We start from the raw sequence: 20,859 nt of genomic DNA on the forward strand, positions 1-20,859 counted from the left end.
AATACACCTTCCCACCTCTCTCCTCGCTCACCACTTCACCCGTCACCTCACTCGCCTCTCTTTCGTCCTAGACACCATCCTGTTGTGGGGAACGGCGGAGCGATTGAATGAATTAATACCCCCTCACTTCCACCCCAACCGCCTGCAAAGTGCAGGCGGCTTATTATACAGCCACCACCACCATCTGACAAGTAATTAATCGTCCCAGTCTCGCGTCTCCTCATCTCAGCACAGCGAGAACCAGTATACTCCTCATCCGCCTGGGACCCGCGTAGCCACGACCCGCACCGGCGTCACCCTTACGCAGCACTAGCCCCCTACTGCCTAACATGCGAGTGCCTTGACGACCCCCCCTCGATCTGCAGCGCGGGGAGTTGTGGGGCCGTCGACGGCGCAGGCGGCATGATGGACATGCGTGCGTCGGGCCGTTGGCCAGCGGGCCAGAAGTCAATGGATGCGACGATATCTTCGCCGCGCTCGTCTTCGAAGGCGTAGAGGATCTGTGGGGGTGCGTTAGTAAATTGACCACGCGACATTTTAGACGGGACAAGGGGACGTACCTCGCGCGTGCTCGTATGAAGCATGCGTGTATTCTTCGCTGGGATGATATGAACCGCCTGCGTCTCGATATTCCTAATCTCCACGAAATTCGGCTCGAACGCCAAGATCCAGGGATACGACAAGGCGAAGCTCTGCGGCAGGCCCTCCCACTCGATGCGCCAGTCGGGGCGCGCGCGCCAGCCGTTGCGGTTGACGAAGAACGAGAATTCGCTGTAGTTGAGCAGGAACTCGCCGTTGAGGCGCTCGATGTGGATGGGGCGGACGTTCTCCTTGCGCGCGACGAAGTCGAGCGAGGTGTCGGCCTGGTCGAGGAGGGATTGCGTCTCGAGGGTCTCGAGGGAGACGACCTCGAAGCCGCGGGCGCAGGCGACGCAGAGCTTGGACTTGAGGAAGTGGATGGAGGAGGATTCGGTGGGGATGTAGAATTCTTTGAAGGCTTTGAGCTCGTCTTGGCCGCTGTTGAACATCTTGAAGCCCTTCTGCTTCTTGCCCTTGGACATGGCGTCGTTGGGCTCGAAGACCTTGATGGTCGTGGAGAGGGCCGAGGACTTGACGCAGCAGACTAGGTGGCGGCCGAGACAGATGCCGGTCTTGAAGAAATTGCAATGGCTTTGGATCTTCTTGGATCGTTTGCCGAGGGTAGGCTCGTTCGGATCGAGAGCTGAAAGCGGGAACGATAGGAGTGATTTCGCCGATAGCACAAGTAGGAGCTGATACTCCTCGAGGACATCAACTTGCGTGACGTTTTGCACGTCTATTACGCGTTTCGGCTTGGCCCCTGCCTCCTTTGACCTTCGATCCGACACGTATATGCCGGTATCAGTACCATAAATAAGTTTGCGTCCGCCATCTACTATTGTTAGCTTGTGTCAATTAGCCTCAGCATGGGCGACTTACCAAACGGTGCAGCGCAATTAACACGGTTCATCGCCGTGAAGAAGCCGGCAGATAGCGTAGTCTTGTTATAGAAGTCCCCACGTGCACGTAGCTTCTCCTGCTGTTCATCAATATACTCGAGCCACTTCTTCCGGGAGCCCACAGTGGATGCGAAAAGAGTTAGCTCGTAGCCCCCCTTTCGTCCCAGATGGCGGAAGCTGATTGGGAAACCCTTGGTAGTATCCGCGGTGTTGCTCTTGTTTCCGGGTAGTAAACTTGAGGTGGGCCTCTTGACGACGCCCAATCTAGGCACCACATCGTCCATTTCTTTGATTGCCAGCAGTTCTAACGGTATTGGCTAGAGTAGTATTAGTATAAAGATCATATCCAAAATAGAACTTGGGAAACTACCCGTCGATAAACCTTCACTTCCTCCTTCTTGCCCACCATCTTCACACGCACCAAAAGCATTGCATGGTCAAAGAGGTAAGCCTGGATCTCACTTGGGTCTGTTGGAGACTTCTTCAAAGCTCCCTTGTAGATCAACTCTCGGCCCTCATCCGTAAGCTTCAAGTCAACACGCTCATTCGGTCTGAATCGGAGCTGCTCATGAAGTTGCCTCAAATTAAAGCGGTTCTCGGCCTTTCCAGACTCTGCGTTGACACGAGTCAGGAGGTCTCGAATCAGCTTAATGGCTTTGGGGATATCCGTGATATCCTGGCTTGCCGGATCCGTATATTTAAGCACATTGTCCAACAGCAGTGGATAACGAGCCAATCTCGTCGTAGGCTTAGTGAGATAACCGTTGAGTTCCAGCTTTCTCGATTCCTTGCGGCGCTCTGTTTCATCCACGAACTTGGAGAAGAACGGATTCAAGGACCTCTCCTTCTCAAATTCGAACTTGGCATTCAGCTGATTTGATCCGTAGGTGATAAATGGCTCGAACTGGGGCACGAATTCTAAGAAAATATCGCCAACGGCCGAAACCACTGGGTGTTTCCTTTGCCGTTCCGTGAGGGCCTCTGCGAACTTGGAACTGACGCCGTGGATACTCGGGGGGTCGACAATATTGGAGAAAATAGTCCGAACGATCCTTTCTCGTCTTGATTCCGGGATAGGAGGTGGGACATCCCTGACAAGCCCTCGCAAGGGGAAAATCCAGAAGTCTCTCAAATACTCCAGATCCTTGACAAAATCTCTCTCGGTGTACATGATCTCGGAGATGACCTCCTGCCTCTTCTTCTCGCGGTCTCCGACGCTATCAGCAATCTCCTTGGATACAGTGTTGATCCACAATTTCTGTTCATCGGGCTCGTTGTCGTGGAGGTTAGCTTGCGAATCCTCACGTCTCAGACCTGGTTGAGGCTTGAGATTGAGTCGCGACTGCTGTTCCAATCTCCTTGGACACGCAATAGAGTAGCACAGGTGGTCAGGGGTACAGGTAGGAGAATAGCACTCCGTCAGCAGAACGAATACACCGTTGACCTCCGGGGTGTCGGAGGGATCATCCATCATAGTCTCTCGGAACTGATACATCTCAGTCGGCGCATCTCGTAACCTGTGATCGTAGGTAACGTCGTGGAAGAACTTTTGGGCGTCCAGAGCTCTACCCAGGAGCAGAGCAAGATTTCTATCCGTAGTCTTGATGATATAGCTGATGACGTCCACCGCTTCCGCACCGCTAAATGCGTGCTTATATGCGAGGTCGTTCTTCGTCCGGTCTCCCGTTTGAATCCTATCCCGGAAGCATTCTCCGACACGAGACAGCAGAGCTGGATATACGAGGGGAGCCTTGGTAGCCGCCCTCCGTCCTGTCCCGCTGCCATTCGACTTAACAGATGTCCTATTATTGACACTTTCCGGAGGAACGATTGTCGAAGCCATAGACATAGAGCGACCCGAGCCTTCAGTGACCTGTGTTGACGCCATACTGGTCGTGCGGGTCATAGATCCGGCAGCACCGGGGGTCTCAATCTGATATCCATTTGTCCTCTCCTGCGGCTCTTCCGCGCGTCTATTGGGTATAACACGACCACTCATTGTCTGGTGGTCTCGTCCTTGCGGATAACTCGTCATGGACATCGTGCGCTCATCGTGCGTTCTTTCAGGAACCGGGCGGCCCTGCGCCGTGATCTTAGACGACATCTGCTGGTTGTTCTGATATGGTGCGTGTCGGAACGCATTCGCGGGTGCTTGCTGAAAGTTGCTCGGTGGCGCCTGGTACATCTGCGGCCGTGAAATCGACGCCATTGACTGCGAGCGATACGGGTCAGAGTTCATGGCCGGACCTGGACCGCTGTATGCTCGCTGCGGGGGCTGTCGTTGCTGTTGCGCAAACTGCTGCTGCTGGGAAATATTAGGTTGTTGTCTCATGTCCACCCGCTGGGGTCCTGGATATGGCCTTCTCTGGTCTAGCCGAGGAGGAGCTGGAGGTAGCTGCTGATCGCGAACTTGAGGGCCACTGTTTGAGGCTGGCCTCTGTGGGCCCTGGTAGTAACCATTGGGGCCGGCTTGGCCGTTGGGTCCGTATGAGGGCGATTGCGGAGGATATCCTCCTGGCTGCCGCGGCGGAGGCTGTCGGGGAGGAGGCATTCGCGGCGGAGGCTCGCGGCCCATGGGAGACCGTCCATCATACTGCGAGCCCATTGTCTGTGTTCTTCCAGGCGGCGGCATCATGTTGAGGGGTTGGTTGGAGGAGGTCATGGTCTGGGAGCGACCTGGTGGCGGCGCAGCACCAAAGATGTTGGAGAAGGCGGCATCCCGCTGATTGTTTGATGACGGCGGCTGGCCATAGTCGCTCTGCCTGCCTCCGTTTGGCCTAGGTCCTTGATAATTTGCCATGGCGGGATCGATCTGTGGAGACCAGAGGCAATCCTTATTATGGCCGGGTCCGTCGGGGGAATAAGAATGTGCTAGGAGGCAGCGCACAGTCTCAGGCCTTGAGAGGGGGGCAAGGCGTATGACATTGAAGTTGTGGTCACAGCCAGAGCGTAGAAAGGGTTGGAATATGCAGGTGGTTGTGGTTCAGTGTGTGGAGTTGGGGATTTGGTCGTTGAGGGTTGGCTGTTGGCTGACAAGGCCGTTTGGTTGTTCTTGGATGGGAAAAGGTACGGGATAGCGTATTGAGTGTAGTATGAGTAGCGGAGTACCAGAGCAGAGGGCAAGTGGGCTAAAGTGGGCTAGAGATGCGCTAATGAGACAGGCAAGTTCAGGCAAGGACAGGGGAGTTACAGGGGATTTACAGGGAAGTTACAGTGTGCACGACAGGCAACTCCAGCGAGTTTAGTGGGCACTACAGCAAGTTTAGTGGACACTACAGGCCGCTACAGCAAGTTTAGATGGGGTTGACCTGCCTGGGAGGGGGAAGAGGGATCTTGGTTCTGGTGTTTAACGGGAAATAGTCTAGCGTCAGTCGTGCCACACATCAAAATTTCAAGAGCACCTAGTCAAGCTGAAGAAAGAGGTCCACAAGGAGATAATGGGGAGATAATTGGAGATATAAATCATATATTGATGTGATAGATTCTAGATTTGTGTGCATATTCTAATATATCCTATATTATTATTGTATATACCCGGGATGGAGTGTATCCGAACTGTGTTTCAACGTCAGTCAGTCTACTGCAGCACGCACAGCTACAACTCCCCACTGACAATTGTGAGAGTATCCATGAACAATACCCTACTACTGCAGTTCTCTTCCACGGACACGCCGACTACCTCATCGTCATTCTCCCGTACTCCATCAACTCCATCGTGGCTAGTGAGAGGCACAGTGCATTCCCAGCTCCATACTATGATAAGGGGCTGTGGCTGTGTTAAGCAAGAAGCGGGTCCAACTGAGGCTGTGTCTACTCTATTTCACGAATCCTGGGCATCGTCATTGGAGATCCCAAAATACAATCCACAGGGCCTCTCTCAGCATCAAGTCATGCCATATTGAGGCATACAAAAAACATACACTGATACATTCTCACGATATATGCTATCTAATCATGTCCCACTCACCATCAACTACGCGATTCATTCCCTGCGACTCATTCATTTTCCCAATATAATCACGTGACACATGCCATGAAACTACCTGCAAACGCGCTAGCGCCATTCGCGGATAGCTTCGACCTCTGGCTGGCTCGCGGTGCACGCATCGACGACCCTCCAACGCATCTGCTTCCATCGCAGCAGTACCAGACCACCAGCACACCAAGACTCTGCGCCTGCCTCCACAATGGCAGACTCGGAATCCGCCCCCAAGTTCGCGCCGTTCATCGGAATGGTATGGCAGCCCCCGCCCACCCCTTAACACAGGCATTGGGTAGTCTGGATGGAGAGAGCTGACAGCTTTGACAGGCCGGAATTGCGTTTGCGATGATCTTTGGCAGTAAGCTTACACCACTACTTGAAGGAGAGATGTGGGTGCGGAAGGCTAACACGATATAGCTATTGGCGCCGCATACGGCACGGCGAAATCGGGCATTGGAATCGCGGGCGTGGGAACCTTTAGGCCAGACCTCATCATGAAGGTAACACCCCCCCCCCTCCCCTCTTCTCCACACCCCCCCGCTAATCCTTCGACTTCCAGTCCCTCATCCCCGTCGTCATGTCCGGTATCATCGCCGTCTACTCCCTCGTCATCGCCGTCCTAATCGCCGGCGACATGGCCCCTCCCCCGGGCCAGCACTACGCGCTCTTCACGGGCTTCCTGCATCTCGCCGCCGGCCTGTCCGTCGGGCTTACGGGTTTGGCGGCGGGTTATACGATTGGGATTGTGGGAGATATGGGGGTGAGGAGTTATATGCAGCAGTCGAGGATTTTTGTGGGGATGGTGTTGATTCTGATTTTTGGGGAGGTGTTGGGGTTGTATGGGTTGATTGTGGCGTTGATTTTGAATACGAAGAGTAGGGGATGAGTGAAGGGAGGGGAGGTGAGGGGTGTGTAGGATATGGAGGGGGAATGGGAGGGGAAGGGGGAAAGAGGGGTGTAGGTCTAGATAGACCACTGGTTGCCAAGGGCCAGTGCTGCATTACGTGGAGTTTGGTGTTTGCTGTTCACATGTTCAATTTAAGCATGCGTCGTCAATATTATTAGTGCAGTACAATATAACATCTGTTTTGCTCTATAAATGCTGTCTGCGATCGCCTACCACATCAAACACCAATACACCATACTGCCAACCCCCATACCCATCCCCTACGTCCGGAAATGCTGCACAATCCCATGCAAACGATCAATAACCACCGGAAAAATCGCCCCCACACTATCCTCAATAATGCGTTCAAACCCCCTAATCGCCTCCTCCTCACTCATCTCCAACATAAACCGCTCCATAACCTTCTCCACCACCCTCTCCGGCTCCGCGCGGATATCAGGAATATTCGCATCCACCATCAGCCCAAATAGATTTAGCACCAGCCCGCTCTGCTTCCTCAGCGCCGCATAAGCCGTGAACGCGTACTCCTTGAACCTCGCCCAATTCTCGTCCTGCTGTCCCCCCATCCCATCCGCCATCTCCGAGCCCAGCTTCATCAGCGGCGCAAACGGCTTCGGGTCGCGCCCGAGGATGTACCCGAAGTCGGCGTGGAAGAAGTGCCCCGAGGGAGCGAGGAGGAGGTTATCGAGGTGTCGGTCGCCGACGCCGAGGAGGTAGGTGATTACGCAGTATCCCGCGCACGACTTGACGTAGGTGTCCATTGCCTCCTTCCGGACGCCGAGGGGGGCAGTGGCGTCGGGGTTGTGGGTGCGTAGGTAGGTGAGGATGGGGGGTTGGCCGCTGCTGCGGTGTTTGGTGGAGATGGCGGCGAGGGAGGAGGAGGGGACGAATTGCACGGCGCCGGCGGTGGCGCCAGTGGCGAGGATCTTGTAGGGGGAGAGCTTGAGATCGAGGTTCTCTTTGCGGAGGAGCTGGTCCATTAAGGTGATGATTTGGATGACGAGCTGGTCTTGGCGGAGGTCGTCGCCGGTCTTGAAGATGATGGGGTAGTGGCGCCCGGAGGAGGTGCGGAAGGCCATTTTTAGGGGGGAGAGAGAGGATTTGAAGACGGCTGTTTCTTCGGGGTAGACGCCGCTTATTAGGATGGATGGGTCGAGTGGGAGAGGTAGAGGGGGGTCGATATTGATCAGCTCGTTCTTCGGATCCATGAGGAATTGTTTGGCTCGCTCCGCCTTTTTGGCTATAGTTGGACCTCCTTTGGCGCTTATCTCGAGCGAGATCTTGGATATGACGGCGACGAACTCGGCTTGCCGGAGGAGTACCTTTCGGGTTTCCTTGCCGGTGGGTGTCTTCTCTAGTTCTATCATGAAGTCATATTCGACCTTTGCAAAGAGCTTGCGGTATTGTGGGGGCTGTCCAGGGCTCTTGTCATCGCATTCGACCATGAGATACCAATGGAAGTAGTTACCGAGCATGAAGCTCTTCGCGGCTCGTGCAATGAGGAATTGGGCGAGAGAAGAGTCTGCTTTAGGCTCATCTGATGAATTTGGTGTTTTATGTTCAAACTTGAGGGCCTGGACTAGTTGAAGTAGGTAGAGCAACAGTTCATCGTCGTCGGATTTTCGTAGACGGTCAACTGCGTATGCTCTCACATCTGAATTATCGAAGCTTGGACCCAGGAGCTCAAGAGCATCGTCGACATCGATCTCAGTCCATTTCGAGAGGAGCTGAACAGCTTGCCTAGCCTCGCTATTATCTTGCCAGTTGACCGATTTAACAAATTTGGTCAATGCCCTCTTATCTTTCGTAAGATGATGTCTGAACTTCCAAATCAAATCCTTCTCATCTGGCGATAGTGCATGGGTCGGAGGTGATCCAACAATCTGATTCAACTCGTCACGGAATCTCGCGTTCGGCCTTAGGTCACGGTCCATTGCCCCTGTTCTGTGGCCACGCACGAGTCGACGATGCTTGGTTTCGGCGGGGTTGTCTCGGGAGCCTACCTCGGGGTCATATATACGCACAAGGCGTCCTCCAAACGACCCATCCTCGCCTTTCCCATCGACACCTGGTCCAAAATAAACTACTGGTGGTGGCTTAAGAATGTTGTTTTGCGATGAGGACAAGTGCTGCATCGAAGATATAGGTGGAGGCGGGTACTCGTGGTCAGAAAATACGACTGGGAAATCGAAGCGTGGTAGCTCAATATGCAACGTGAATACCTCGTTCTCAATATCAGCTTCAACCTCCCCGTCGAGCGTGGTGATGTCGCCGTCCGTTTTCGAACGTCTGTTCTGCAGCGACCTGGCTGACGGGCTTGACGAGAGAATGTTTTGTTTTTCGATGTTGCGGAAAACCAGTTGATCAAGCCACTCCACCCGAGGAATTTCTCCCATCTCATGCTTCTTCAGCAGCTTTTCTAACCTCTCAGCTTCTTCCTGCTCCTTATCCACCAGTCCGTTCTCCGACTTTCCATTCTTTTCGCTCCGGCGCGTCGGCAATGACGATGGAGTGGATGTCCCGGCCAACCCGTCGGCGGCTTTGCGCCGGTGCAAGTGGCATAGCTGTCGACCTTTCTGCAATGTATTTTCCTTATCGAAAAGAGGAAATGTGGTTCCGCCGAAGGGTATCGAGTGTCCTTGAGCTCCATCCCCACCGGCGGGAGAAACGTCCCAGACAGTAATCGCGAGTTGCGCCGTCAAGGGAAGCGTATTGAATGTAACAGGCAGTGTCAACCAGTTCCCCCATTTCCTCTCATTCTTGAACGGCTTATATGGAGTTCGCACTGGGACTGTAAGAGGCTTCGAGTCGGCCCATAGCTGCACAGTCAAGTAGAGGTCTGAATGAGGGCTATGGATGGAGCTGTTAGCATGGTACTTGATGGGAACGGGGCGGCCTGTAAATACCTGATATTTGATCCTATATGTCGCAGGTCGGGTCTCTTTATTAAAGTCGAAAATGGGATCTGGGTCTGTTCTCCTTCGAGGCGCACACTGCTCAATGTTAGGAAGAGCCCTCAAGGTAACAGACTGGGTGACGTCGGGAAAGACTTACATCTTCACATTAAGAGGTAGCTCTAAGGCCTCAGAGCTTGCAAAAGAAAAAGGATCCATGATACATTCTCCTCAGAATATATCAGAAGATAGAAATATTATACAAGCAAAGTCTGTTGCACCGGATAACCTCCAAGGCGTCTCGTCGCACCACCAGACTACTGGAGTTACTGGCGAGCCTCTAATTATGGCACAGCTAACCACTTAAAAGATGGTCCGTGCCAGCCAGCCTAACAGCACAAGCCACAGATCGCGCGTTGACAGACGAACGATGCCTCAATGAGGGCGCGTATCTAACTTTCACTAGAACAAAGTCCGACTTATCATCAACAATTACTTCGATACCTTCGATTCCGCACTCTTTTGTGGCGTCTCTCAATACTGCGATCGCCAATAACGACTTATATTTATATTCTACGCCACCGGAAACTCACGCGCAAACTTGTTTGTTTGGAATTTGGCGCTAGCTAAAGTGAAGCAAGGGAGGGAATCGCGCATTTCTTCCCCAACACTCCCGAAAGTTCCACATCAGACGATTATACATGGCGCGACTCATGCCATCAAAATCCCGCGCTCCGACATACAGTGAGGATGTATGGGACGCCTCACCGAAACCTACCCCGCGTCGATCACTGAACAGGGCGCCCCGAGACACATCGCCATCATCTTCCCCACATTCCGCCGCGTCACAGTCGTCCGACAAAGAGAATAAGGCAGCACGCTCTCGTGTCGATAAGGGAAAGGGACCCGAAGGCATGGCCGGGCCGCCGGTGAGCCGTGGACTATCAGAAATCAGCAATGGACGGAGTGTCAAGCGCAAGGCTGTGGAGGTTCGCGACGCGGGTGACAGGAGCCGATCCGTCAGACGGAGGACCAGGGAACCTGAGAACGGTTCGCCGGTGAGCCAGAATGGAGACGACAGCAGCGACAACTACGATCCCGACCAGGACCTGCAAGAGCGCAGAGAACTCCGCGCGCGGTTCCGCAATCTCGAGAAGGATCTCAATAACAACCGCGCCGAATTTCTCCACGCCGACAATGAAGGACTCAAACAGACCCTCCTCGAAGCGGACGAGATCCTCAACGGCGTCAAGCAGACCGGCGACGCGACAGTCGACTCCCGCCTCATCGCCAACGCAGCCGACCTCTCCCTGAAGAAAATCGAGAAGCTCACCCTCGGCGACACAGACCGCCGCGTCGACATCGACCACTTCGTCGCCAAGTGCATGACCTTCATGCGTAACGGCCAAGGCTCCGCCCCCACTCCCTCTCGCGCGCCCACCTCCACACAGTCCCGCCGCCGCACCATCCAGAACGGCGACAACCCCGACGACGACGACGACCCCGAAGCAGGCGACATGCTCGACTGGTCCCACCTCGGCGCCTTCGCCTGCCAACAGCACAACACCCGCCCTCCCATCCCCGGCTTCCTGCTCGGGCCCCTCTCACTGGAGAAGCGCGCGCGCCGAGTCATCCAACGGCGCGCCCCGAACGCGAATCGCGATCTCGTCGAGACGCAGCCGGAGATCCTGCGCCCGGAGGACATTGAGCGCAGCGAGAACTCGAGCTTGACGTTCTTGTGTGCGCGGATTATGGAGAGGTTGCGGCAGGCTTCGGCGGCGGGGATGGATGCGTGTGAGGCGGAGGCGTGGGAGGGGATTACGGACGAGGAGGTTAAGATGCTGATGCGTAGACATGGGCTTAATGCTGATGGTGGGATGGATCTGTTTCGCTTCGTCATTAATCCGCGCTCGTTTGGGCAGACAGTCGAGAATATGTTCTATGTCAGCTTCTTGATTCGCGATGGCAAGGCGGCTATCACGGTCGATGAGGACGGATTGCCATTTCTTGGTAAGTTGCACCTGTTCCTAATTCCCTTAACGATACGTTGAGACAATTAGCTAACATTCCCTGCTAGGTGAGGCTGAACCGCTCGGGCGCGCAGAGGCGCTCAAGAAGGACGTCTCGAAGCACCAAGCCATCTTCGCGATCGACATGGCTACATGGGAGGAGCTTATCGAGGTCTTCGAGATCCGCGAGCCGATCATCGAGCATAGAGAAGAGGTTGTGCAGCGGGCCGTCGGCGCGAGGGGGTGGTACAGCTAGACGTGTGTCCCACGAGCCACACGACTTCATCTTGAATTCACGTCCCTTCCAGACCTACCTTTCGCAGTCGAACAGCTTGGGAATACAGGGAGCCTATCACATTGGGAGAAGGAGGGGGCTTTTTTGCTACATTTTAAGCGCGGGGGAGGGTTTTTACTAATTTTTATTCACGAATGATGCGGAGTTTGCTGGCGCGGTCACTATCATCAAGACTACACGAGACACACCATACACATACACAGATTTTTGCTGAGAAAAGAAAAAGCTTGGGAGACGGGCGTTAGGTGGCGGAGCGGGGGGTTGGCGTTTTGTTTTTGCGGCATATTGATACCACTAGGTGCTTGCTTGATAGGTCTTTTATGGCGTTTGGCTGGATAAGATGAGGGGGATTTGGCTTTAGCTAATGAGGGAGAGGGGGACAGGAGGAGGCGGATTTGCTTTGAAAAGTTGCTCGATTTAGAGGCGGTAGACTCATCATCAGACAATTTCACTCATGCTGTGGCGGCTTTCTTTGTCTCTTCGCACTCTAATATTTTGCACGTCCCGTGTCTGGAACTCTGTACCGTGCTTGCTGTAAAATTCCCCATATTCGCTACCCTCTTCCCAGCAACCATCGATCATGACGGGCCAGCCCCCTGCCCCTCCCAACGCCATAATCGGACCGTTGCTGTGCTGTCATAATCCACCGTCCTCCATCAACTGCCCTCACACGATGTGATGAGCACACGAGTCAAGATCTGAAGTACGGAGATATCCATCCACAGTGTGTATCACCGCCCGTCTCCCGTTTCCACTCCCACTACAAGCCAAAGCACCCCGCATTCTCCTCCCCACCCGCTGTTACTAGTAAAGACATACGGCACACGTGGTACGCCAGCCGGGAGGGGGGAGGGGGTGGCAATAAGTCTGGGCTGGGGCTTGAGCTCGACTCCTCCAGCCAGGGCGATCCGTTGCATTGCCATGGTTACGGCGGCGGAGTGGTTGTAGTGGCTGTGGTTCACGGTGATATTCTCGGACGGTGCCACGCACCGCGGCGAGGAGAAATAGGTCTTACCACGTCACGCATCACAAGACTGCGAACCAGACGATGCAGAGAGCTCGGGGTACATTGCGGCGGGGGGGAGTAGGAGTACACGGTGTGTACTGTCATCCGCGTGTGTTTGCTTGATACCGTGACGAGGAATACAGTTCTACCAGCGCCGTAGCAGCTGGTACACAGCTCCGTGTCTGTTTGCGAGCTGTATATACTCACCCCGCACGCCATCCATAGCTGACACGCGTCTGAAAGCGGCATGATGGTATACAGATATATTATATCGCATTGTATCGATCGTATCGATCGTACTGTAAATTGCTATATCGACGGGACTATACCGTATCTGCTACAATGCGGGCAGGGATGTTACTGGTCAAGTGCCGGGTGCAGGGAGAACGCTGTCTGCCGGATTGGAAGCGCGCGCTGATTGGCGCCGGTGAAACCTTTTTTGGACGTCCTTGACGTAGATGGCGGGTGAGAATCAACGGAGAAGACGGGAGAAAGAAAAGAACACTACACCGCCAGCACATAATGATATTGAATGATGAGTACGATATGGGATTGTGGGGGAAGTCTGGGGTACGACGGGAGAGAGAGAAACATGGGCGAGGAGGATCTTCAGTGGGATATCAGGTGAGAGATGTGATACCAAGCCGTGGAGATACTGTACTCCATACATGGACGAGGACGGAGCACTCAGTGTCCCCGTCACCTACCTGCTCTGCGACACTTCTGTCTCCCCTCTATAACCTGTATTTGACCGCGTTTACGCCGCGGATACCACACCGGAAGTGGCAACCCACGTCGTTCATTCGATATCGCCAGACATCTTGTTTATGCACCACGGGTCGATGAGGGGTTACCTACCGCTACCATTCAAGCTCTAACTCCCGCACCGTGAGGATGTGTGTCTTACCTGCTCCTTCTTACCCAAACCTCAAACAAGTCCCCGCGAATACACGTCGTGCACCCCATCCAATGCACGCACAACACCCGTTGACCCTGCTTACCCCTCCCTGGTCCCTTCCTATCCTTCGCTTCCATGCCCTCCCCCGCGACTTCCCTATGCGGTGCTCTGCTGCTTGTATAAATGATGATTTCCCCGCCCGCCCCAGGCAGGCAATGGGATCTGTCATACCTCCTGCGTATTCCCATTGACTTCTCACTTTCTCCCCAATTACAAAGATAAATCTCTCCTGTTCTGGAAAATACAGCAAATCACCATGGGTCTCGCTCTGAAGAAGCCGAAAGACGTGCCCGGCCGCTCGTGGCCTGCCATTGTCATTGGTTTCTTCGTTGCCTTTGGTGGTATTCTCTTCGGGTGAGTGAACTCCATGATCTAATCCTAGCGAGTGAGGGAGAGAGAGGGCGAGAGAGGGATGAGGGGAGGATGAGGGATGTGCAAGCCCTAACATCCCCCAGATATGATACAGGTACGATTTCTGGCATCATTGCCATGGACTACTGGAAAGCGCTCTTCACCGACGGCACGCGCGATGCGAATGGTGATCCCGACATCTCCGCCTCGAACACCGCGGCAATCGTCTCTATCCTGTCTGCCGGTACCTTCTTCGGCTCGCTATCCGCAGCACCATTCGCCGATTTCCTCGGTCGTCGATTGGCGCTCGTAGGCGCTGCTATAGTCTTCTCCTTTGGCGTTATTCTGCAGACTGCCGCTACGGCGATTCCACTCTTCTTGGCTGGACGCTTCTTTGCTGGTTTTGGTGTAGGGCTGGTTTCTGCTTTGAGTATGTTAGCCGTGAGCTTAATTGGAATTTAACTGACGCGCTACAGTTCCACTATATCAGTCTGAGACGGCACCGAAATGGATCCGTGGTGTTATCGTAGGGGCATATCAACTGGCCATCACCATTGGGCTTCTCATAGCTGCCGTCGTGGACAATGCTACGTCGAAACGCAATGACACTGGCTCATACAGGTCAGTCCCCTCTTCCCGCTGCCTAGCACGTTACTAACCTACACCAGAATCCCGATCGCCGTTCAGTTTGCCTATGCAATTATCCTCGGGAGCGGCATGCTCTTCCTCCCCGAAACCCCCCGTTACCTCGTCAAACGCACTCGGCATGACAAGGCTGCGCGCTCCCTCGGCCGCCTCAGACGACTCAATGTTGACCATCCAGCCATCGTGCAGGAGCTGAACGAGATCGAGGCAAACCACAAGTACGAGCTACATCTGGGCAAGGCGACCTACTTCGACTGCTTCCGTGGCAACATCGGCAAGCGACTTTTGACCGGTTGCTTGCTGCAAGCGCTGCAGCAGCTTACTGGTGTTAATTTCATTTTCTAGTAAGTTATACGCACTTGTTGTCACTGGTATAGAGTTGCGGGGCATAATCTGCCTTCTCTGGCCATCACAGGGGTCTCAGGGCATCTCCGCTGACCTCTCCTAGTTACGGAACTCAATACTTTAAAAACTCCGGAATCACCAACCCCTTCGTCATTCAAATGATCACCAGCGCCGTCAATGTCGCCTCCACCCTCCCTGGTCTCTACGCCATCGACAAGATCGGCCGCCGCCCGCTCTTGCTCTGGGGCGCCGTCGGCATGGCCGTCAGCCAGCTCCTCGTCGCCGTCCTAGGCACAACCACCACCTCCCAAGACGCCGCGGGCAACATTATTGTCCATAATGTTGCAGCGCAGAAGGCGGGGATTGCATTCATCTGCATTTTCATCTTCTTTTTCGCAGCCACTTGGGGCCCGATTGCATGGGTGGTTACGGGCGAGATTTTCCCGCTCAAGGTCCGCGCGAAGTGTCTAAGTATGACCACGGCTACGAATTGTATGCACTCCTTTCTCTCCCGGTTCCCGGCGCCCAACAGGCTAACCTCACATAGGGCTCTTCAACTGGGCCATCGCCTATTCAACCCCCTACCTCGTGAAATGGGGTCCCGGAAACGCAAATCTCCAGTCCAAAATCTTCTTCATCTGGTTCGGCTGCTGCTTCCTCTGTATCGCCTTCGTCTACTTCTTCATTTACGAGACGAAGGGACTCACGCTCGAGCAAATCGATGAGCTGTATGATGAGGTTAGTGTTGCGAGGAAGTCGGTGGGATGGGTGCCGACTAAAACTTTTGCGGACAAATCGGGGAAGGAGGGGGCGGAGGAGGTGGAGGGGGGGGTGTTGGAGACAGGAGAGACGGGAGAGCCGGTTAGTGGGGACGCGGGGATGGTGGGGGGGAAGTCGGAGTGAGAGGGTATGTAAGTTCAGGGGGTTAGGGAGGGGTGTACTGTACTGTGTTGTACTGTACATGAAATCTGCGGTTCAGTGGTGGGAATTAATTAATATTTATAGCTCTTTATTTTTGATTTCAGTCTATATCCATCTCTCAAACGCCAATGAGGCTATCTCCATGTTCGTCGCTTGATTGCTGCTCAACTCTTCTGCGCAACCTTTCCAGCCTTTTCTTCAGCATATTTACTTGTCCCTCAGCACATATACAACATATATTAGGATCGCATCGGTTACGCTACTGTTAATCGTAAGATATATGACAGTTACTATCTATAAATAATATATTATTTTATAGACGCTACGACGGGAGACCTGTCTGAGAGCGACTCTCCAAGATACCGACAGAACCTAACAACTTAGAATCCAAGCAGAGACTCTGGCAACCGGGACGACCAGAAAGACGATATACCCCGTGCGCGTATTTGCGAATAAAATCAAGGTTGTTATATGTTGAGAGGTTGGTTATGACTGGAGTAGTGGGGTCGGCGGGGTAATCGGCATTTGTAGGCGCCAACTGCCCGATACCCGCCACGAGCGGGCCGCCCCCAAACGCACGGCCGCCGTGCTCCCATGTAGATCCGATAGACGACACATAGATGGGTTATTTTACGGCTATAGACGAATGGATTCTAGTTGTTACTTGGCCCGTCAAGCTTTGAGATTGTAGGTTTACCTCTTGTTCATTTATCTATGTGTATAGACCACGACGTGCCCATTATCTACCCTAGATGATGTGATAAAGACCCCTCCACGATGGTAGACTAGGTTCAACTTGAGGATATACAAGTACGGCCTGGTATTTAGACATTGGCTTTGCCTGTAATGGATGGCGCAGTACTACGGGGAAGAAAGCCGCGAGTCCAAGACATTATGACACGCATATTTATGACATGCTTCCTTCACTATATTGTTTGCTTCACATGGCAACCAACCCCAGGCGCCGTGGCTGCACGCTCCGGCTAATGTACCAATCTTAGTGGTTAACCATGGCTCGTAGGGGGTGGCCGGCTTGGATGTAGCCACGCTTGACCTGTCCATTATCAATAGCATATGCCGCAAGGATATCTCTTTTCTCCACACGGAATAATTTACCGGAGATGCTTGCACCATTCTCTCGGCCCGTGACGGGAGTAGGCACAGAGCGTTGACTACTAGGAATATCCTATGCTCTGTCCCATTATTCGGTGTCAATCAGCGGAGGGGGGTGGGGGGGCAGGCGCGTAGTACGGGAGACGTCCGATTGAGCAAGATTAGTGACCACCCCAGTGTAGACGTTAGTATGTTTGCTTGCCGCTTCGAGGTAATACCCTCGTTTCCTATGGCCTGTAGTGTATGGAGATCCCCCACCCTGGCGCTTCTCTGTAGGGCAACGTGCATATACAATACGTCAGAGAATACAGCCCTCGGTACGTCAGAAATGACCAACATGGAAGCCTTTACTTCTTATGTCTCCTGCTCTGCTGTCTTCCTATTCAGTTGCTGGCCCATCTACATGTATTTGCGACCAACACACCCATAAACCTTCAGCACAATCTTAAAGAATGACTCTTCGAACGATAGAGGGGTTGCATCCCCTTCACCGCTCTTCTTTTTCTGAATTGTGGTCGAATAGGAGTACATCTTGACACCGGAATCGCCAAACCCCGCAGCCTTGCTGAACACGGGGCGAGCGAGGTTGATTGCCCAACGTAACAATGCTTGTCGGGGCTAGAGACGTGGGTTAAAAGCCGCAATGAAGAGCCGCATCTTGTGTATGACAGACAGGATGCAATCGCAGTATCTGGAGAGTAGCTGAGTCTTAGTCCAGCCCCTGACAAATATTCGCGCGCTGAAATTGGCCAGCCTGTGCGTGATCCTCTGCATCCCGCAACAGCAGGGCTACAGTGTCAACCCAATAGCTGGGGCCCAAGGTCATGACATCCCCAGGCAGGCATCCACCCCAGTCGCGTGTGACTGGAAGCCGACCATCGGATGGAGGCTCCAAGATTCAACAGGCCACGTACGAAATTAAGAGCTTCCTGCAAAGCCAGGATCATGCGTCGCCAGCCTAGTGGTCATGCGCCGTTGCTCGATAGACCGAATGCGTCCGCAGAGCCTCCCATGGAATGCACTCGAGGATTCCTAGCAACAGGGTTGATGCAAGGCCGATCGGCAATACCGAGAATCATCAAGAGAGACAGCATGGCGAGCTAGAAAGCTCAGTTGCTATTTCTGAGGGGAATCGGGGATGCACTGTCTCGGACTGGTTGCCGCCTTCGAGCAGCGTTACTCCTGTTCGCTGATGGTGTAATCCCCCTGACAATGCCTAACTATAGGACCTTTCTGGAGCCGCAAACTGTTGATCAGCCCATGACGAGCCCCTGGAATGACCGTCCAAACAAGCTGCAATCATATATTAAGGGGAGGATGAGATCAGTAGTTAAAAGATCATGGCCAGTCAGTGTCAGTACCAGGGTATTAGTCAGAGCCTACTCGAATCCCTAACGTCTCATATAGTAGCTTGTGACCAGGCGAATCTCTAGGTAGCGCGCGCTATCGCCAGTGGTACTCGAGAGGGGTACCATGTCGTCGCGCAGTCGCACATTCTTTGTCACAATAGTAACGACGGATTTCGTTTGGTGGGCCGTTTTTTTAACTGGCAGCAGCTGAAAGGAACAATATTGCAAACTCTTGCAATTTTAAGTCGCGTCGTTGCCTCACAGGAATTCCTGGCCTTAACAGGAGTCGGACGGAGTGGCCGGTGCCATTGTATTACCGACCAGCGAACGAGATTCAACGCAGCGAGAGCAAACGCCAATGATGCCCCGGCCCCTGAAAGAGTTCTTTATCACACCGCTTCTCCGGAGCCCCTGAACTGTCGTCAGCTTCTATCTTTCAGTGAGATGAGGATGTTCTCCATGAGAGATTTGTGTATGTCCTGGCTTGGCACGCCCCTTTAACTCGAGACTCAAACACATAAAGAGTCGTATCGAGACACCTCAGCAGGACTCAACGATGCACAGCATTGAACTTTGGCATATAGTTTTTCTGGGTCAACCATCGCCTTTGAGCGATCCAACTTGTAAGTTTGGTCCCTTCAGTCTTGGTCGAGCCCCTTATGCGTTCAGTAACTGATAAAGGGGCAAACCAGAAGACACATCTCGCACTCACTGGGAGATACATCCAGGTTGACAAGAGAATTCCCATATATCAGCACATCAATCTCCAACACGGATAAAACCAGTGGTCTTAATCGACAGCCCACTCACAACATCTCGTCGCCCTCAACCAACACCACCACTGACGCCTGCCAAGGATGGACGCTGCAAACGCAAACCCTGTGCTGCTATCAACGATGTACAAATGCTGCAGCTGTGGTAGCCATGTTGTCAAAAGCGGACCACCGGATATATGTATCTGTGGCCACAAGAAGTGCGGGACTTGTCAAGACCCACATCCACGACCGGAGATAAACGAACCCTTGGTCAAGACTTAAGGATGAAGCCATCAATGAATGTCATTTCTTGGAGACCGCAAGACTGGAGACATCATTGAGAAACCACGATGCTATGGCGATGTGTGGCCAAAAAATCGCACATTATCCTCGAGATCGATGGCGTCGCTGGAAGTGGAAAGCAATCCAGTGTTTTGATAGGGATGTCCCCCTTTTGTGACGTCGCCATACATGATGATATTGGCACTGTTCTATGGTTGGGCTTCGGATTATTTGTGTTGATATTGGGGTTTGACTTGGATATTGTTGTGCCGTCAAGTGGAATTTGCTTCATCTCAGTTGGGATTTTGCTACCCAGCCATGCCAAAGGCACCCTTGCAGGTCTTTCAAAATACTATGCAGAGTTTTTGAGATCTTGATGGCGGTTTAAAGCAGCGGTGTCGGTTGTACCTAAGCTGTCGTTATTCCCTGACCGCTTGTTGAGCAAGTTTGTCTTCTATCACATGGTTACATGGTATCATTTGTCAAGGGTGGTTACTCTGTCCAAGAAATGAGGTTGCTGGTCGACCTCTAGCTTTCGGAATCCATTAATTATTATGCTCATGTCCTTGACCGCGTCATTTCGTGGACAGTGTTTTATCTGGTGGTTGGCCCACGCGACAGTGACTGGCCTGAGGGATCCAGGCATCCCATTCCGTTGCCCAGAAGTTCTATTAGCCTTGCGTCTAACCAGACGTCCAGCTCTGCCAGTCACTTCCCCTTGTTTTATATTGATTTGGGGCGGTGCAATGTCACGGTCATGGCATGGGGCGGCCGCCATCCAGAAACCAACCACACGTCGTCGTCGCTTGTCACAGAGAGGGGCTAGGTGCATCAGGGTTAGGGGATTCTCGACGCCCTGCTTCTGCCTATGGAGATATCTATCGGTGGGCCTAGGATCTTCTGAAGTCTGTCTCGCCAATCGCGTGTTATTGAGAAAGTGGGTGCTTACTTAAGGTGTGGGATTTGCAGGTTGCTTTTCCATGAAGAAGACTTGGCTTGGTTCATTATCGCGAGATTGACTCCAGAAGCTCGTGGCGCTTTCTGACCTTTCGACGGTTCGGCATAATGCGGACATAAAGAAGGCAGGCGCATCCCATGCTCTCTTTACACAATATACCATGAACCCTCAAAGTGTCGAAAAGTCTAGGGTACTAGATATTTTCCTATCTTAGGACAGAGTACATTTATCACTTTGCTGCGCAAGTCAAGTCGAGTCGCTCGCAACCTCCACCCTGTGTGATAACATTATGATAATATATTATAACAATTTAATCCCTCGCTTTACGGGTTTTGTACGCGCTGGTGCGTCAGCACTCGCGTCACATGCCTATTTTCAATCAACACACAAGTTCCACACCTGCATAACCTATCATAGCGTAAACATTTGGAGCAAGCCGTCACTCAACAACTCCTATTATTGAAAAAGGTATACCGGCGTCGGGCAGCTAATGGGTCGGGTAGGGATTCTAATATAGTAGGAACGGTGTTGCTACGAGCGAGCCAATCGAAATCTGGCGATTCGGAGCTGAAACTCCAACAAGTAAAGCAGAGCTGTGACGACCAAACACG

At 53.1% G+C, this 20,859-nt stretch overlaps 5 protein-coding genes across 5 annotated transcripts; 3 read left to right on the top strand and 2 right to left on the bottom strand.

Moving 5' to 3' along the window:
• Nucleotides 1–356: 356 nt before the first annotated feature.
• Nucleotides 357–4,566, bottom strand: ROM2 (RHO1 GDP-GTP exchange protein 2). The gene is made up of 3 exons (XM_059464004.1): nt 1,849–4,566; nt 561–1,795; nt 357–500 (listed from the first exon to the last, which is right to left on the bottom strand). Exons 1-2 carry the CDS (start codon nt 4,276–4,278, stop codon nt 1,421–1,423), a joined length of 2,805 nt encoding a protein of 934 aa, XP_059319415.1. The 5' UTR covers nt 4,279–4,566; the 3' UTR covers nt 357–500; nt 561–1,420.
• A 413-nt stretch (nt 4,567–4,979) lies between these two features.
• On the top strand, nt 4,980–6,357 carry VMA11_2 (v-type proton ATPase 16 kDa proteolipid subunit 2). Its single transcript, XM_018278204.2, has 5 exons — nt 4,980–5,049; nt 5,101–5,713; nt 5,788–5,818; nt 5,878–5,960; nt 6,020–6,357. The coding sequence occupies exons 2-5, from the start codon at nt 5,666–5,668 to the stop codon at nt 6,344–6,346; spliced, it is 489 nt and encodes a 162-aa protein (XP_018127165.1). The 5' UTR covers nt 4,980–5,049; nt 5,101–5,665; the 3' UTR covers nt 6,347–6,357.
• A 151-nt stretch (nt 6,358–6,508) lies between these two features.
• Nucleotides 6,509–9,557, bottom strand: VPS34 (Phosphatidylinositol (PI) 3-kinase). The gene is made up of 3 exons (XM_018278205.2): nt 9,422–9,557; nt 9,274–9,360; nt 6,509–9,217 (listed from the first exon to the last, which is right to left on the bottom strand). The coding sequence occupies exons 1-3, from the start codon at nt 9,478–9,480 to the stop codon at nt 6,628–6,630; spliced, it is 2,736 nt and encodes a 911-aa protein (XP_018127162.1). The 5' UTR covers nt 9,481–9,557; the 3' UTR covers nt 6,509–6,627.
• Nucleotides 9,558–9,706: 149 nt separating this feature from the next.
• NSE4 (nuclear protein) lies at nt 9,707–12,017 on the top strand. Its single transcript, XM_018278206.2, has 2 exons — nt 9,707–11,271; nt 11,339–12,017. The coding sequence occupies exons 1-2, from the start codon at nt 9,963–9,965 to the stop codon at nt 11,524–11,526; spliced, it is 1,497 nt and encodes a 498-aa protein (XP_018127163.2). The 5' UTR covers nt 9,707–9,962; the 3' UTR covers nt 11,527–12,017.
• Nucleotides 12,018–13,063: 1,046 nt separating this feature from the next.
• On the top strand, nt 13,064–15,773 carry SNF3 (Plasma membrane low glucose sensor; the record flags this gene model as incomplete). Its single annotated transcript, XM_018278207.2, has 6 exons — nt 13,064–13,883; nt 13,985–14,310; nt 14,357–14,501; nt 14,549–14,869; nt 14,974–15,362; nt 15,418–15,773. Exons 1-6 carry the CDS (start codon nt 13,786–13,788, stop codon nt 15,771–15,773), a joined length of 1,635 nt encoding a protein of 544 aa, XP_018127157.1. The 5' UTR covers nt 13,064–13,785.
• Nucleotides 15,774–20,859: the final 5,086 nt, after the last annotated feature.

Source organism: Pseudogymnoascus verrucosus, assembly GCF_001662655.1.
Source record: "Pseudogymnoascus verrucosus strain UAMH 10579 unplaced genomic scaffold scaffold_49, whole genome shotgun sequence".
NCBI lineage: Eukaryota > Fungi > Ascomycota > Leotiomycetes > Thelebolales > Thelebolaceae > Pseudogymnoascus > Pseudogymnoascus verrucosus.

Excerpts from the sequence above, each read along its gene's own strand:
- ROM2 (XM_059464004.1), bottom strand. The coding sequence starts at position 4,278 with ATGGCAAATTATCAAGGACCTAGGCCAAACGGAGGCAGGCAGAGCGAC. Across the intron at positions 1,796-1,848 it reads AAGTGAAGGTTTATCGACGG|CCAATACCGTTAGAACTGCT; the intron begins GTAGTTTCCCAA and ends ATACTACTCTAG.
- VMA11_2 (XM_018278204.2), top strand. The coding sequence starts at position 5,666 with ATGGCAGACTCGGAATCCGCCCCCAAGTTCGCGCCGTTCATCGGAATG. Across the intron at positions 5,714-5,787 it reads TCGCGCCGTTCATCGGAATG|GCCGGAATTGCGTTTGCGAT; the intron begins GTATGGCAGCCC and ends CAGCTTTGACAG. Across the intron at positions 5,819-5,877 it reads GTTTGCGATGATCTTTGGCA|CTATTGGCGCCGCATACGGC; the intron begins GTAAGCTTACAC and ends AACACGATATAG.
- VPS34 (XM_018278205.2), bottom strand. The coding sequence starts at position 9,480 with ATGGATCCTTTTTCTTTTGCAAGCTCTGAGGCCTTAGAGCTACCTCTT. Across the intron at positions 9,361-9,421 it reads CTACCTCTTAATGTGAAGAT|TGTGCGCCTCGAAGGAGAAC; the intron begins GTAAGTCTTTCC and ends AACATTGAGCAG. Across the intron at positions 9,218-9,273 it reads CATATAGGATCAAATATCAG|CCCTCATTCAGACCTCTACT; the intron begins GTATTTACAGGC and ends CTCCATCCATAG.
- NSE4 (XM_018278206.2), top strand. The coding sequence starts at position 9,963 with ATGGCGCGACTCATGCCATCAAAATCCCGCGCTCCGACATACAGTGAG. Across the intron at positions 11,272-11,338 it reads GGACGGATTGCCATTTCTTG|GTGAGGCTGAACCGCTCGGG; the intron begins GTAAGTTGCACC and ends ATTCCCTGCTAG.